Source organism: Fulmarus glacialis, unplaced genomic scaffold (assembly GCF_000690835.1).
Source record: "Fulmarus glacialis isolate BGI_N327 unplaced genomic scaffold, ASM69083v1 scaffold11117, whole genome shotgun sequence".
Taxonomy (NCBI): Eukaryota; Metazoa; Chordata; class Aves; order Procellariiformes; family Procellariidae; genus Fulmarus; species Fulmarus glacialis.
In genome coordinates, this window is record NW_009222614.1 from 17,510 (window position 1) to 34,249 (window position 16,740).

The window sequence follows — 16,740 nt, forward strand, 5'->3', positions numbered from 1 at the left end:
CACTAAGGAGCTACAACAGCATCTTTCATCAACATAGGAAATTAAGGGAGTGGAGCCTATACCCTCCTTAAAAGACCTGAATGAGACCACATAGCAGCATTTGTTTTGATCAGTGTCTTAATCGGTGCCTAGCCTTTGTGCTGACTGTAGCCACAGCTATCAGCCTGAATCAGCGCTAGAAGCTGTGCAGAAGTCCATTCTGTCAACTTATTCATCTACTTTGAGTTGTGCTGTGTCATGTACTTATGGCCTGATGAGCTGAAACATTGTGTTTCTTATATTCCAGAAAATTACCTTTTCTGTTACATGACTATATCCCACACCTGGACATTTTCAATCTTTTAAGAGCATCAGTCAAGGTCATGGAAGTTGTGTGATGAACTCATATGTCGTGAGATTAAAAGTAATTTTAAGGGTTATTTTTAAAAAAAAATGCCTTCTAATTTCTGAGTCTGTAGAGTGCTCCAAGTAAGAGATTTGCAAGATTTTATCCATGCCCTAGGAGGAAGCAGTAGGCTTGCTCTAGTTTATATCTGTAGCTGCACAGCAAAGGTGACACTCCTGAGGGTCATCACATTGCATAGACATTCTGACATACATCTTCTCCTCCAGCTATGTCCCTTTTGCTCTGCTGTGCTGTCAGCAGGGAAAGACATAGCATGAAAAAACTCTGCTAAGTCTTCCAATGAAGAAAAAAGAAGTATGCCCTCTGAGCACAATAAAAATAATCTATTTACAGTGTATTTTTTGGCAATACTAAAATGCAACTAATGAAAAACTCTAGGCTATAATCTACCCTGTGCTGACTACCTCTTCTGTCAATGCATAATATGAGCTACATATCATCATGTTTTCCTAGTGCCAGCAGATACTGATCTCAGTTAGAAATACATACCCCAGTAAAATGTGATTCTATACACATTCAGGCAAGAAAAGTAGTTATTAGGAAAGCCTGCTATATTTTACTATGTATTGATTAAAACTACTATTTTTTCTTCTTGAGACAGCTTTTGTGTCAGCATCAGGACATAAAAGAACATCCTATCACTTCATCCTAACAAGATGACCACATAAGAGCAGGATGAGAAGTCATGTTATGCCTTGATATTCATGGTCTGAGAGTCAGAATTCTCATTTTGATATGAAAAGCATCTATTTTTTATATACTAATCTCCCGGGTAAAGATCTTAGGTCACTTTTACAATCATTTTGCAGTAATAATTGAATGGTCCATTGTTGTTAAACTACCATACATTCTCTGTTGGTACTGAATGCAAAACATAAGGAGTACTCTTGAGTCCAGAAGTAATGTTTAATATGATGTGCTAATGTAAAATACATTCGCACTTTCTGCAGGATCTCTAGAATGTCCATCACCCAGGAAATGTTTCTATTTAACAGGATTACAATGAGATAGATTTGAGGTATCACTGAGGATTTCTTTTCAGAGAAATACAGTTGTAACTCAAAGTCAAAAGAGATGTAACCAGTACAGGCCATATGCTAAAGACATTTAAAATAGTTTAACTCCTGTTTATTTAAACTCAATACTCTCTGGCCAATTAACCAAATTTAAACTTTACTGAAAGAAGAAAGGAGTAGTCCTATTAGAAATCTGCCTGTCTGCAAATTTTGGAGGGACACAGGTAAGATAATTTACAGGTGAACTTACTTGGATGAGTGCATTTTTCTATCAAAATGAAAGTAGAATATTCAGCCTTCACTCATAAATAAGATCTGCAAGAATAAAATATGATAAAATATTGTTAAATTAAGTTTTCTTGATGTGTTTGGCAGTGTTTTAAGTGCTATGAACAGATTTTGCTTTAGAGCAAGAAACCTTTTAACTTGTCATGGTTGAAATCACAAAGGGTGCAAGAGATATTGCAGAAGATTTGGTCTACCACAGAATTCCAGTTAGGAGCTATTAATAATAATAATAATTATAATTGTAAACTATATGTATTTGTTTTGATGAAGCCAATGTTTTTTTATTTTAAATAAAAATGGGTGCAATTTCAACATAAATGATACAATTATATCAATAAAGTTGCTGTAAAGAAAATAAGGTTAAATTCTTATGCTTCTTTTTGTTGGTATAAGAAGGCATTTTGAAGTATTTGTTGTAGTTTGCAACCACAGTTATGTTCTGACTAATTTCTCTAACAGGTTACTTTAAGAAATTCTGATAAATTCCTTCACAAAATGCCCAACAGTATGATTTCTATTTTTAAAGCAATGGAAGGAAAAAATAATGTAACAGTTCATCAAATTCACTCTTGATAAAAAAATATATCTCTCTAAAATAGATAAATAAAAGTCTTATAGGGAAACTACACAGCGTAAAAAAAGAAGAACAGCAAAGGATGGTCAGTCTCAGAACACTTTCAGCTCAAAAGCCACACTAGCAAAAAAGAAGTGCTTCATTTGCAAGGAAAACAAACCACAACCTAAACATTTCCCAGTAAGCTTCATATATCACAGTCTGTTTTAAGTTCTAAATTCAGAGCAAATTCAGGGTATTTGCTGAGAACCTTCATCACCTTAAAATCTCTCTGCACTTCACTGCATATATTTTCTGTGTAAGACTTAGTTCCACACTGCAGACATTGCTTGCTTTCCAGCATTTTGACTCTCTCTCAAAGCTAGCAGGACTTTATGAATTTGATGATATGCATGCACAGCACATATACTACACTACACTTCCCCTGATCTTAAACAAAAGGCCAAAAAGTCCCTCACTACAAGAAAGACATTGAGGTGCTGGAGTGCGTCCAAAGAAGAGCAACAAAGCTGGTGAAGGGTCTAAAGAACAAATCTTATGAGGATCAGCTGAGGAAACTGGGGCTGTTTAGTCTGGAGAAAAGGAGGCTCAGGGGAGACCTTATTGCTCTCAACAACTACCTGAAAGGAGGTTGTAGCGAGGTGGGTGTTGGTCTCTTCTTCCAAGTGACAAGTGATAGGACAAGAGGAAATGGCCTCAAGTTGCGCCAGGGGAGGTTTCGATTGGATATTAGGAAAAATTTCTTCACCAAAAGGGTTGTCAAGTGTTGGAACAGGCTGCCCAGGGAAGTGGTTGAGTCACCATCCCTGCAGGTATTTAAAAGATGTGTAGACATGGCATTTAAGGACATGGTTTAGTGGTGGACTTGGCAGTGCTAGGTTAATGGTTGGATTCGATAATCTTAATGGTCTTTTCCAACCTAAAGAATTCTATGATTCTATACTGCAAATGACTATGTTTAAGGATAAGTTGCATGTGATTCATATAAGCAGACTGAAATTTGAGCTATTTAAATTCAACTTCCATTACACCCATAGAATAATCTATAAGTCTTATGTAAGTTACTGGACTTTTAATCTCTAAAATATAGATACTAACAGTTATTTACCATTTAGAATATGAGATCTTTAAAGTTATGGACCATTTCTCCCAGTGCTCTCACAGTTACTACTAATAATACACCTGTAATAGTAACAAAAAATAAAACCAAAATTGAGTTACTAAATCTTTACTGATAACATTAAATAAAAGTCAATAAGTACAACAGTAACTGCAAGGTATCTAAATATGGGTAAGACTATCTTTTCATGAGGTTATTACACATGTTTTCAGTTAAAAGTTGTTTGTGTATCTAGCTGATTCTCTTTCAGAAGTCCAACAAAAGCAAATTGGTCATATTTGTAGCTGTTTTGCAGGATAGATTACAGAGCATGAATAGTAATAATTTAATAACACACTTAATGGAAGTTCTGCTAAATTGACCCTACAGATTTTTTTTGGAAACTTTATTAGCATCCGAAAGTCTTTATTTTATAATTTATTTATTTATTTATACTTAACTTTAAGGGGGAATTGAATAACATTTTTTTCTTTCATTTTCTTTGCACCTTTAAATCAAAAAGAAAATGGCACCTAGATTAATTTAAGAGGCACAAAAGCAATAAGATATATATTAGCTGTTTAAAACTGTACCTTTAAGTTATAAACTTCTCAAGGGGCATTCTGCAAAGGATGCTATGAGTCTGTTGCTATGCACAGTCAACTGAACTAAATGTAGATTAAGCAGATTGCTGGCAAACACTTTCAACAATCTGTGAACAATGAATATCAGAGCTTTTTCTTTATTGTCTAGTCTGGCTCTTTACTAATCATTCTACTCACTTCATGTGTTAAAGGCACTAAGGCGTGGCTATTATCAGAGAAAGATGGAATACAAATAGGTAAATTCCTACACACTGAAGTCAACAGAATCATTCATTATGTAAGATTTGCAAATGCACCCTGGATCAATTTAGAGGTACAGACATACACTTCAGTAACAGTGGCTTAAAAAAATCCTAGCATATCAACAAAGCCAGGATATCTTCATGTAGGCTTGCTCTTTTCTTTCAGCAAATGAAAGGAAATTCATCTTAGCCTAGCCTGCAATTAAAGAGGGTCATGAAGGTTAGTAATTAGGCTCAGGAATGGATGAGAGCTACACCCATACTTTTAAAGATCTGATTATGAGACTGGCTTAATCATGACTAACTGATTGTATTCTGAATGTCTATATTATGCATATTTTCACATCACCTCTATATTGTTTAGCACAGTCCATTCTTTAACATGAAACAATTCTTTATTACAGAAGTCAACTTTTCTTTCAACCATGTCACCAAAGGATGCTGGCAGTTGAGAAATGATCAATATTGAATCTATACCCAGCAGGTAAACCTGCACCCTCTCATTTGAAAGCATCCTTTAGTGCGAACAATGTTGTTATAGAGCTACACTGGGTAATAGCTATCTAGTTACAAATTAACACAGCTTGGGAGTACAGAAGAATAGCACTGCTTTGAAGAAAAAAAAAAAAAAAATCAAAATACATCGAAACAAAAGTTCCTTTTAACTTATCTTTCTGTCAGTACTCTTATGGTAATTTAAAACAGACAATGTTCAGCTAATCAGTTAAGGTGAATAATAAAGTCTATTATTCAGGCATTCATAGTGCATGATATAGCAGCTCATTAAGACCTAAATATTCCAACACACGTTTTCAAGTCTATTCTCTTCAGCAGCATAACATTTTGTTTCTCCTGTTTCTCAGTTCATTTCTGTGTACCTATCTTAGTCCTCGCCAGGTCTGAGATTATGTTTCTTGAAATGAAGTGGCATCTGTAGGATGTAATTTATGAAAATAATAGACTGGAACATCCTGAAACACAACAGAAGGTTCAAGAAAATGTAACAAAATTAATATTTCAAACTAAGATTCAGAAAACATAGCATAAAATCTATTTCTAGGCAAGCTGTAGGATGGAAACACAAAAAGGTCCAAAAAACCCCCAAAGAAAATGTAAACAACTCCTCTCTTAGAAAAGCAATTTTAAGAGTGAAAATATTAATGGCTTTCACAAAAACAAGTGTGCATTTATTATCTCTGACAGCCTGCCTTTTATCATGTTCTTGGTATTAGTTTCCTTTGAGCTTTGCACATTGGATTTATTCACTTTGAACAACCTTTCAGAAAATAGCTGGAGACAAATATTGTCAAAGAATTTGCAATAGACAGCAACTTTTGTTTACACCACACCTTGTTGCTCCTATCATAGTAGGCATTTTCTGTGTAACTCTCCCAAAAGGCATAGTTGGGTTGAATATTCAGAAGGCTAAAAAAAAAAAAAAAATTACTTGCGAGAGTACAGTGACAAGACCTAGGATGAACTACAAAGGATAAGCACATACCGCCCACCAACTGCAAAATCACTCAGCAGCTATTAACAGAGAAAGCACAGGGCTAACAACCTCCAGAAAAAAAAAAAAAACCCAAACATTAAACCTATTTCTCAGCTAAATATAACCCCATCAAGACTTAAAAACATGCAAACCTTTGCCTTACAACATGCTGAAGTTCATGGGAGAGATAGAATCAGGTCTTATTCTTGCTCGTATGTTTAAGATATATCCCAAACACCTTCTGCTAAATTAAATGGACAAAAAAATCAGTTAGTCAAACCTGCAAAACTCTGCTGCAGGAAACTAGTTGCAACTCAGAGGCACTTGCAGTGGGTTATAAACCTTTGCAGCAATAAGGGTGCTGAACTACCTGTGCCTCTGGATCTGATAGATACTGCCTGCACCAGCCCACATTCAGTAAGAGAGATCCAGAGTGCTGCAGTTATTCCAGTTAATTTGATTATGTGTCTTTTTTAAAAAAAATTAAACACAGAAGAGAACATTCATGGCTGCTGACACTTGCTTACCTACACTGTTAAATTGTTAGAATGGTCTCTGGGCCAAATATCAGTCTCCGAAAAAATTCCTGGGTATAGTTCAGGAATTAGAAGAGGCACTATTCTAAGTACACAGTTTGCATATAGCTACAGTGTTTATAGAGTAAGAGACTTCAAACTTATGGATTGCACCACTTGTCCAGTTCCCGAGAACTGAGTGGAAAATCACCCTTTTTGTTCCAGGAATACAGCTATTTTGTGGTCTTTTACTTAACACCAAAAACACTTACTGTGCATCTGAGGGCAGACAGAATCAGGTCTTGCCATCAATACTTTCTGAAAGATAACAGTGGCTCCCATATTCAAAACAAACAAAAAGAGCAATATTTTTAAAATTTAAATACATACACTTGACCACATCACAAAGTTTTGTCATACCTAAGTGGTGAAATAATTTAAGGGAAAAAAAAAAAAAGAAAAAGAAAAAAAAAAGAAAAAAAAGATAACACAAAAGTATTATTTTTCTAACAATAGTTTTATTTTATGCAGGATGTTTCATAAAATTTTGTTTGGACAGTTTATGCATTAGAACTGCTCAAACACAGAAATCTACTTAGATGTAAGACCATACAGATTTAAAGCCAAATTCACCCGACTTCCTTTGAGGCCTTTGAGTGAGCATCTAAAGTAAGAGTTTAGTCACCCTTGGCTTTTGAGGATTTATAAAGAGATAAGCAATGTCTGATTTACCTCTGAAGGCGACACTCACTTTCCATTGATTCTAGAGTAACAGTGCTCCTTATTTAGGTGTGAAAGTTATATTACCCAATGTGACATAGATGAATTCAGGTCGTGTTCTTAAACACCACAATATCTTTCTCAGTAAAGATACTAAACTAAATGTTGAGTTTATACCAGCATAAATGAAGAACCTTTCAGAAATTATTCTGTGTTAGACAGGTGTGAATGAAATCAGACTGCCTTTGCCTCCTCACATATAATTCTCAGCATATTGTCAGCTCAAAAGATGTATAGTTTAATTTAAAACAATATCATTTTGGTAATGTGAAACAGCACTTTCCCATTATTAAGTATTTTCTGAGACAGCACAAGATTACCCATTCACATCCTTTATGAGAATAGTGTAGATCACGTATCAGCAAATTTCTCCTCACTAAAGAAAATCAGTCTTGACATTTGAAACTGTGCTTTTTACCTTATTTTGAATATCTGTTTGTTTCTATACCTCCTTTTATGAGTTTATAAATTTATCAGACAGCCTACAGGTAGCTTTGATTATAAAGTTTTTGGTTACAAAGCAATTTACATTTTTTACATTATTAAAATGCATTTCCTTTTTTCATTAAATAACAAGAACAGTAATCTTTCATGATCATTTGAGGTATTTACTTCCTGTAACTTCTGCTGTTTTGGAATATTCAGGCTAAGTAGATGATAATAGTTTGATGATAGTAGATGATAGTATTTTGGCCCTGTTGAAGTCAATGGCACAAAATTCATTGAGGTCAGCAAGGCATCGTTCCACTTATGGCCCAATTCTGAACAGCTCACAATTTAGGGATTTGATCCATGATTCGTAGTCCATGATATTCCACACTGAAATGCAATGAAATGGAATTTGAGACTCTAAGAGTCTCCAGAGAGACTCCTCACTCAGAAAACAGCCCACTCATGATGAGATTTAAACAAAGGTTTTAGTCTGAACCAAAGCTAAAAGGGAGTCTAGAGAAAGGAAGGAAAGCTTATGATGCCCTGATCATAGAAATGTTAAGATCCAGTACTTATCCTCTTGAAGAAAATAATTGTATGTGTAATTAAAAAGATATCATTTTAATAAATTACTTCTAAGCCACCTAAATAAATATCACAGTTTCTAATTATAAAATATTCCAACACATGGAACCCAACATACGGGCCACTTGCAAAGGGGCTAATTTTTGTAACTTACAGAAATATTGAGATAAAATATTTTTATCCTTAATCTTGAACTGTGTACTTCAAATGTTTTCAGCAAATGCAGTACTATATTCCAGATTATGTATGTTCATGTTCATCAAATAAATAGTGTCTCTAAGACTAATAATGGCAATAATTGACTGTCAGGCGGAGCCAGGACTCCCCTAGCAGTCACATCATTAAGTTTCAACAGCAAGTGAAACCATTTTTATGGTTAAAAGAAAAATCTGATCCATGACTGCAGCTTTACAAATCAGTTACCAATAACTTTATAAAACTTGAAGTGCATTTTTTGTTTGATTTGCATTCTAACACTATCATCAGAATAGTATTACACTGTCAAATGAATTGTGCCATGTATTTTACATATAATTGAGGATCTTGTACAGAAATTCAACTCTGGATCCAGCAAATTAACTGTTCAAACATAAATCCAATGAGGACTGCATGCCAACTGCGTGCTAATAGGGTGAAAGGAACCAATCTGACCATGATACTGAGGCTCATCTCTGCAGATGTCGCTCTTGGGAAAAGCCTACTGGGAGCAATAGAGCATTTAAGTATGCTCAGAGACTATACATTCATGTGATTTGATAGAACTCTGAATGCCAGGCCCCACATGCATCTCCCTAGGGCCAACGTCACTTAGTTACAAAGTAAGTAAATAACTGAAATGTTTTCCTCAGCATTTATTTTTCTTCGGCTTCCAAATATGATTCAGAGATGTAAGCATTTAAATAAAGCCTGCCTTTTTAAAATAGGTCAAAATCTTAGCTGTCTCATAACTGGATAGTTCAAACTATAATATAGTACAAATAATTATCAACATTTAGCAGAGGGAGAAAAAGGAAGCAAAGTTAAGATAAAGTACCGAGAGTAGTTTTCATAAGCATCTTTATGAAAGTGAAACGGAAAGTGCCAGAACACTCTTCAATACAATGTACCTAAACAGACATTCTTTTCAAAAAGGTCTAACAATTCTCAAATTTTACTGACTGTCTTAAATACTACTATATGGAGAAAGGAGAGGTTAATGTCTGTGGCTAGGTAGTGACCATTCTTCCTCTGGATGCTAGCAACAGAAGAGAATTTTGAGGATACTCTGCGCACACCCACAAAATCATTTCATATTATAAAATTGCACTCATATTCTTCATACACGGAATGTCCCACACTAGTCTCAGTGGGAACACTTGCATAAGAAAAAAAAATCTATTTAATGACCGATTTGACTTAAGATCAGCACAGACATAAAATAGGAATTTATCCTTTAATAGACAAAGGCAAGTTTGCTTTTTTTATTTTTTAATCACCAGGCCTCCACAGTATTCCAGCTTCTCCACACCACAACTGTAATTTTATGGATGGTGCCACTGAAATTTATTCTACAAAGTCCCAGATCTGCATCTTTAAGTGGGCATTCTTGTCAACCATATGCATGTTTATTCAGCTTTCTGCTGTGTCTTGGGTTGCTATTCATACAGGTAAAAGGCCACAATCTCATCACAAAGTCATTCAGCTCCATAGCTGGGGTACCTCCTGTCTGGTACTAACTTTGGTCAAGTGGTCATGTAACTTATCATCTAAAACTCAACAAAACAATTATTTGGTTGAAAATTGGAGACTTGCCAGACCTTAGGCATTCCTACCCTGTTGCTTTCAAAGACACTGCTTTTCCTTTTACATATTTTTAGCATAATGATTTTAATGCATTTGCCCTCACAACAAGATCTAAAAATAAAGAACAGAGTTCTCTTCTACCTTTTTACATCTGTATAAGGAAAACACAATGCAACGAAATCTGAATAATAGATTATGCATTCTTTGAACTGGGAAAGTACAGTACAGAAACGAAATAGCTCCTAAATCTTGCATATAATTAATGACAGCAACAGTACTATGAACGTAAGTGCATGGGATAACTTGTATTCCAAAAGCAGCACAGATGATGCTCCTGACAGATGATTCTGTCCACTCTAACTCCTCAAAAACAAACAAAAAGTTGGTTTATAGGCTATTGTGGCATTCTATATGGCACTTTCAGGAAGGGATTTAAAATCTCTTTCTACTTCCACAAATACACAGTCAGTCTTAATTCTCACCTTCAGCTGCCCTAAAACATCTGACAGAGAAAAGCCTTTTTATTTTTTCTGATTCTAGAGTGTAAATCCTGGAAATAGAAAGAAAATGCTGAAACTTATTCTGTCAAATACAGACTGTACAGACATCAATATTTTTTTTTTAACATACAATCAAATATGGCTTCAGAGGGAAGCCAATTTGAGAGAATGATACTTGTAAACCAAAGTTTCACTAACATGTGAGTGTATATTAACTTGTTTAATATTTCCTTCAACATGACATTCCACCTAGCCAGGGGTGAGACCAAGGACTGAAGGGGGAAAAAACAACTGCTGCTAGTAAGTGACAGCTAAGTTATGGTTAGTGAGACTGCAAAATATCAATAGCTTTATCGTGCTAGAGGCCTGTTTTGACATACTAATGACTAATGGCCAAGAAAGAGCTACTTTTATCTAGGTCATAATGAGATATCACAATGTGCTCCAAAGGATATGAAATGTACACATGGGAGGGACAAGACAGTGGGGTAAGACAGGGACATAATAGTAAGATTGGAAAGAAAGGCAAGAACTCCTTTATATTAAAAATCAGCAAGGGTACCTGTAATCTGTGCGAAGAAACTCACTGCACTTTTGACATTGTCTAATGCTTACCACTCAAATAAACATTAATCACACACATATTTCAATATAATAAGCCAAACCCTAATCCCAGCTCCCACAAACCAACTGAAGCGTATTTCAAGACAATTCCATTTGTAATAAAAAAAAAAAGATGGTAAAGGAAACAGATGTCTCTCTGTGATCTGATTTACACATCTGCAGACATTTACAGTATGCATGCATTTCCAAAGAATGCTGAGAAAGTTAAGTCAGGAAATGGGAATTTTTCTTCTTAAAGGGCATGCGCCAACAAAGAGTATGACACAAGAAGAAAAGCTATGACAAATACACATCTATCCTATCAAGCCTGTTTGTTTCCAAACCAATATCACATTACAGCACCATGTTAAAGAAACACCAATCATGATAAAAATCAGACAACTTTGGAAATAGTTTACTGCAGGGAAACATCACTCAAATGTGAGGTGGCTGAGGGATGAGTGATTTTCAGATTTCTCCCCTCTCTGAAAGAAGACCTGAGGTTAGCAATGGTAGTCCTTCAGAAATTCATTATATAGAAAAGCAAAACATCCCTCAGCAACACAGACCTGGAGGTTTATTTAAAATCTTCTAAGTCTCAGATTGCCATTTTATGCAGACATCAACAATAAGCCATTGACAATGACATCAAATATTTGCACTGGCCTCAGTGAAATTACGCACAAGAATCAGCAGAGAAATATGTTACAACAAAGAAAGATGGAAGATCCTCATTCAAAAAGAGAAAATCCTTGCAGAACCTCTTAGACAAGCGGTACAGGACAAAGCAGTGCAAGGAGCCAAGATGTTAACAACCTTCAAAATTAAGTTAGGTTCAGGCAGGTCAAAACTACACAAAATCTTCTCCAAATGTAACTGCTTGTTTCAAAGATATTGTCGGTTTCTTAGATTTTTGTCCTATTTCTTTTTCTCCATATAGTTTACTTCAGGCTCACAAAGGGTACCACATAGTCGGGCACGGAGAATGAAGTCTTCTCTTTTGTCAAAGCAGAAAACCCAATATAAATGCCACATCTCTGAGCTGAAGGAACCATCTCCTATATATTCGATATTCGATATCCATGTCCATTCCAGTCCCGGGCCTGTCTGTTGAGACTGTAAATAAGGAACTAGATTCACTCAAGTGTTCTGTTTCCTCCTGGTGAAGGGATGCTGAACAGCCCTAAACCTCAGCTTATGTTTATTTTGCACCGCTATAGTGACCAGTGAGATACAGACAGAATGCATCAGTAAACTTAGACAAGGGGGCTAATTATCACCATTGAGAACTGGGCCAGTTTAACCAGTTTAATTTCATATAAGCCATCATACAATCATCAGATGTTAAGTGCTTTCAGGAACTAACCACTTGGACTGGAGTCAAACTGGTGAGCTGGAGGTGAAAAGCTCCGTATGCTATTACTAATCCCCTGAGCTATAGAGTCCCCAGCTGGTAGTTCTATAAAGGTTCACACATTTTTTTTTGAAAGGCAGCAAAAGTAGTTAAAAGTTTGTTTTTTAAAACAAAACAAACCAAACCAAAACAAAACAACACAACTCACACTTGCAAGAACAACTATCTTTTTCTTAAAATAATCTCTTTGAAAGTAGCAGACTGTACACATTTTACAAGAATAAACAAACTTCTCTAATATTTATCCACAAACTGGGAGTCAGAGATCATTAGTGCAAATTTCTGCTGACCAGCAGCATTTATTCTATAAACTTTGGGTATCCTAAGTGGTCCATTAGAGAACAACAGATATCTTCAATCTGTCTAATCTCTTCACTGGGCATGTTTTGTTTCCAGGCATGAATGCTACTTGGTGAAATTTCCCCTTCGTAAGGAAGATAGAAAAGACTGGTGGAGGTGGCAAATAATATTTGGTTTAAGCTAGCAGGGGGAAGAGGAATACCAAGAAAGGCAAAAATTGTTTCAGCCGTCTTCTGAGGAAAGCTCACAATATCTTCAAACTTGACCAGCTGATAGTTTGTTGGCTGCAAGTCCCCATTTATTCTCAGTGCTGCTGCTGTATTTGTTAGCCACAAATAGGACAAAACAGAAACAGCGTTTGAATTAGAATTTGAAAGTTCTTTTCTTAATGATTCATATTCAAAGGCATAGCCTTCATTTAAACTACATTTTCCTTTACCATTCTCCCCTTTAAACATTGCAGCCAAGCGTTGTGGAACATTTTTCAAGGAGTAAAGGCTTGGCTTATTTTTGTACAACATTGAATAGATCCACGCCCGTGGATCCCTTACTACATATAATGCTCTCATTGATGGTCCTAGGATTTCCTGAAAGAAGGGAAGCTTTAATGTCCAGCTCCCACTACTTAAACTAAGCACAGGTCGTGCATTAGGATAATAGGTGAGATGTCTTCTCAGCTCCCTAATATATTCAGCATCTTTATCTTGACTCCCTCTTGCCCTGCTTCTCTGCTCTGACAGAGATTCTCTCTTTTTGGATCTTTTCTTTTTGTCCTTGCTTATGGCAGAATGCTGAGCAATTTTACTTCTGCTGGCTTCATATAAATGAATGTTTTGCAAATGTAACTTTGTGCCTCGAACTAGAGACTGGAGCCACCCTTGGATAAGACGAAAATGACCATTCTGGACATCAGAAACCTTCCATTCACATGGATCTACAAAGGAATCAATTTCAAATTCAGTCTCAGGAATTTCGAGATAGGGTGTAGGTATCCTGACGTATAAGAAGTCACTGCTATTGAAAAACAGCTGTTTTAAAATTTCTGCACCTGAAGCAGGAAGTGAAGTAATGATAACATCTGGCAAAACAAGGGGATTTCCTTCTACTTGTTTGGCTTTATTGCCTTTATCATGTTCTAGCCTTGTCACGTCACTGCTCCATTTTGCACAGATGGGCTGAGTACACATGCTCCACACATCCACCAATTCAATAAGCCACAGTATGACCACCAGTATCAGGATCCAACGCAACATTTTACTAAAGGATATGTAAAACCGCCACTGAAAAGCCAGTATGACCAAACTAACACCCAAAATTAACCCTGCAATTATGTTCACTTTGAATCCAAATGGAAAAACCACCCTATTGTGTTTTACTCGTTTTTCCACAGATTCAGTACCTAGACCAAACTTCGTCACTTTGTTTTCATGAACTACTTTGGCAAAACCACCAAACCCCAAGTAATCGAACCTTGTCTTTAAATTCTGATACTCAGTCACAACAGAGATGGTATTTTCAGTGTTGTTGACACTGAGCAAAATCTGAAATCCAGATTTTGCATTATCTATGAGTCTGCAGTTAGAAACATTGACATATGGGCCATAGAAAAGGTAAACAATCCTTGTAAGCGTGTTTTTCATTGGAAAGGTAACATTTACAAACTGAGTCCACCGCTTTTTGAATTCCGCAGCTTGTTCTGCCTCCTGTATCCTAGCAACAGGACTACTCCCATGATGATCAAACCAAAACATCTTGTAGTGGGCATCCCACACATCCATCATAGCTCCGTTGTATTTGTTCTTAAATTTATAGGGTATGTATTTAAAATCAATGTCGAGATTATGAAAAAAGGCACTGACAGAATTAACAGGAGAGTCTTCCTCCTTCTCAATATGGTCTACTACTAACAATGTCTGAGAATTTAAGAGCAGCAAAACGCGATACACACTTTTCAATTTCATTGCTGATGTATAAGCAGATACCGCCTCACCACTCACAAACATCATGTCTCCAGCCTGGGAGGCTGTTATAATTTCTCCAGTTGAGTCTCCAACCTCATCACCAATCCACTTCAGCCACTGGGCACACTCACCAAGCTGTCCCTCCCAAGGCTGGTTGCACTGGCTCGTAGGAGATGGAGCAAAGACCAAGACATTGTTCAGGTGGCTGAGTTTAGGTCCATAAAGAGCCTCAGATACAAATACCTGTCCATTGGGAGCAAAAGTGAAAGAGTTCTGATCAGGATGTTCATGTCCCGGATTGAAACTTCTCCACCCATCAATCCAAGCATATGGTTGAAAGTGAACAATATCATAGACAGCACGTCCACCGAGTTTTCCAGACTTAAAGGACACAAAGGTGTTTGTCTGACTGTTTGGCAGTCCAGCTCCATAAGTAACAACTCCCCAGTTAGGAAAGACATGCATTTTAGCATTACCGTAGTCAGGAGGCGGCTGAGGAGCGATTTCGGCAGCGTACCATATAAATTCAGTGTGTAGTGTGCTCCACCTCTGTGCAGTGGACGGCACCATTGGCCCGTCCTTGGGTCTATGTTTCCTAATCTGCTGTGCCAGCCAGTTGCCAGCTCCATTCTTCATGATAAACTTATCTAAAAAAACCAGTTGGCTCTCAGGACCATAAAACCAGTTGTAATTAGAATCTGCTATGCCCACAGTCCTCTGAAAGCCTGGTAACAGGGTGGCATAGTAAAACCAAAAGTGCGTTTTGAGCCAGTTGTTCTCCAAGTTGTTAATACCAAAGTGGCGCTGGGCCAGGAAAACATATTGGGTTACTGACTTGGCTGTGTAACTTCCATAAGCCACTCCCTCATCCAGAGACCCGTCTACAATATGATTGAGCAGAAACATTGTTTTCTCCATCACATCAACAACAGCGTGTTTCCAAATATTTGCCTGAGATCCTTTGTCCACCCCTGCAACTAAAGCCCCAATAAGCAAAGCAAGCATATTTGTTGCTTGGTGATTATGGAGAAGCTGTTTTCCCCAGGAACGAACCTTTGAGTACTCATACATTTCCTCGCTTACAGACCATATCTTCTCCAGGTATTTTTGCCTCCTCTCATTTTCCAGTGAATTATACAAGAAGTCAAAAGCAGTGGCAAATCCTGTTAGGGAGTGACCGAGTGGCACTTCATCTCCAGGTGCATTCTCAACCAACCAGTTTTTGTAGCCAGCCATTCTATCCATATATTCTAGGGCAAAATCAAATGCAGCTTTATCTTCAGGGCACAGCAAACAATAAAATGCTAGACATGGCAGATTGTTACCATAAATCTCATTCCACTTTGCAGCAAAATCAACATGCTTGGGTGGAGGTAGGTAGTATAATGGGTTGGATAGCATAACCGTCACCGCACTTCTGATGGATCTAAATAGATGGGAATGGCTTGTATGAGCCTTCTGCCTCAGTGCCTGGACATCTTCAGCATCGAAATACAAGCTTGGATAAAGAACTGTTTTTTTCAGCTTCTGCTCAGCACTGAGACCTTCAAGTTGCTGTTTTTCATATTGGTCTACATTTTCTATGAAAGTCACCCAATCAGAGTAATTGCTTACAGATTCTTCAGAAGTGAAGACAGCAAACATCATTAATGCTAGAAATAAAGTATGCCCCGTGAACATCAGAGCCATGATCCATTAGGTAGCTCCTCTTCCCTAGGCAGGCATTTCCTAACAAAACACAATGTTGAGATATCAAACTTTGATCCAGTTAGGACAAAACCGAACATCTTAAAGCATATTTTTAGGAGAAAAGACTTAGCGTGTACCGTGCATTCTAACAGCTACAACATTGAAATAACAAGGCTCTTGAAAACTTAAATCTCAGGTGCCTTGTCTCTTCACACTTTTCTCAAACACAACGCTACAGCATAAATACTAAAATTAGGGAAAAAGTAAAATCTCTAAGATATGCGTATAAAACACAGGTTGATACGCATATAAAACACAGGTTGACAATGCACAGTAAGAGACTGAAACACTACCTCTTGATAACTTGAAAAACTTGACTTGAAAGAAGGAATTAGAGTCATACATTTACTTTTTTAAAAAGCTTTCCATCAGGTCAAATTCCACTTCTGGAGCTGAC

At 36.8% G+C, this 16,740-nt stretch overlaps 1 protein-coding gene across 1 annotated transcript; it reads right to left on the reverse strand.

Annotated features, from left to right (window-relative positions):
• Window positions 1–12,632: 12,632 nt before the first annotated feature.
• Window positions 12,633–16,283, reverse strand: DSEL (dermatan sulfate epimerase-like). Its single transcript, XM_009581509.1, has one exon. The coding sequence runs from the start codon at window positions 16,281–16,283 to the stop codon at window positions 12,633–12,635; it is 3,651 nt and encodes a 1,216-aa protein (XP_009579804.1).
• Window positions 16,284–16,740: the final 457 nt, after the last annotated feature.